This window comes from Hakea prostrata, chromosome 8 (assembly GCF_041222555.1).
Source record: "Hakea prostrata isolate BN-2017 chromosome 8, UWA_Hpros_2, whole genome shotgun sequence".
NCBI classification, from domain to species: Eukaryota; Viridiplantae; Streptophyta; class Magnoliopsida; order Proteales; family Proteaceae; genus Hakea; species Hakea prostrata.
In genome coordinates this window covers 35,342,787-35,343,566 of record NC_142607.1, presented here as the reverse complement: position 1 = coordinate 35,343,566, position 780 = coordinate 35,342,787, and the positions used below count along the sequence as shown (strand labels likewise).

The window sequence follows — 780 nt, the reverse complement described above, 5'->3', positions numbered from 1 at the left end:
ATGAGGAGATCGGAAATCCTGATGCAGATTAAAGATCGAGGAATCCTCCAACAACCCGAAAAGTTACATTCTCGACCAGGAAATCGGGACAAAAGCAAATATTGCGACTTCCACAAAGATCATGGACACTGGACAGATGACTGTCGACAACTAAAAGAAGAAATTGACAGAATCATCGATCAAGGACGACTCGTAAAATACCTCAAACCTACCCAGCCTGATCAAAAGCAAATAGAAGGGGGTAGGAAGAGGCATAGATCTCCGAGCAGAGAAGGACGCCAAAACAAGTCCCGACCACGAGAAGGAGGAGATAATCAAAAACGACCACCAATATTTACTGTATTTGGAGGTCCAACTGAGGAGTCTAGTAGGCAAGCCAAAAGAAAAGCACGATATGTGGGGAATGCCGAGCTTGAAAAACCAGGTGAGAAGATCACTTCAGAACCAATCACCTTCTCAACCAAAGATAAGCAGGGGGTAAATACTCCCCACGACGATGCCCTTGTCATCAAAGTCACTCTGGCCGGAACAGAGATCCATAGAGTCCTAGTAGATACTGGGTCGTCAGCAGATATCTTGTCATTAGAAGCTTTCCAAAAATTACAGCTAGATGAGAAAATGTTGATCCCTTGTGGGACGCACTTGTACGGTTTCACAGGAACCTCAACCCGAGCAGAGGGCACTATCAGATTGGATCTTCGTATTGGTGAACACCCCGCAGACAGGGGTCGTCCAAACAAATTTTATGGTCGTCCGAGATCCAGCCGACTTATAATATGA

The 780-nt window shown here is 45.5% G+C and overlaps 1 protein-coding gene across 1 annotated transcript; it reads left to right on the top strand.

The window, feature by feature from the left end:
- Window positions 1-780, top strand: LOC149007669 (uncharacterized). Its single transcript, XM_089167130.1, has one exon. The coding sequence runs from the start codon at window positions 1-3 to the stop codon at window positions 778-780; it is 780 nt and encodes a 259-aa protein (XP_089023256.1).

Bases quoted from the DNA above. Each gene is read 5' to 3' on its own strand.
- LOC149007669 (XM_089167130.1), top strand. From the start codon at position 1: ATGAGGAGATCGGAAATCCTGATGCAGATTAAAGATCGAGGAATCCTC.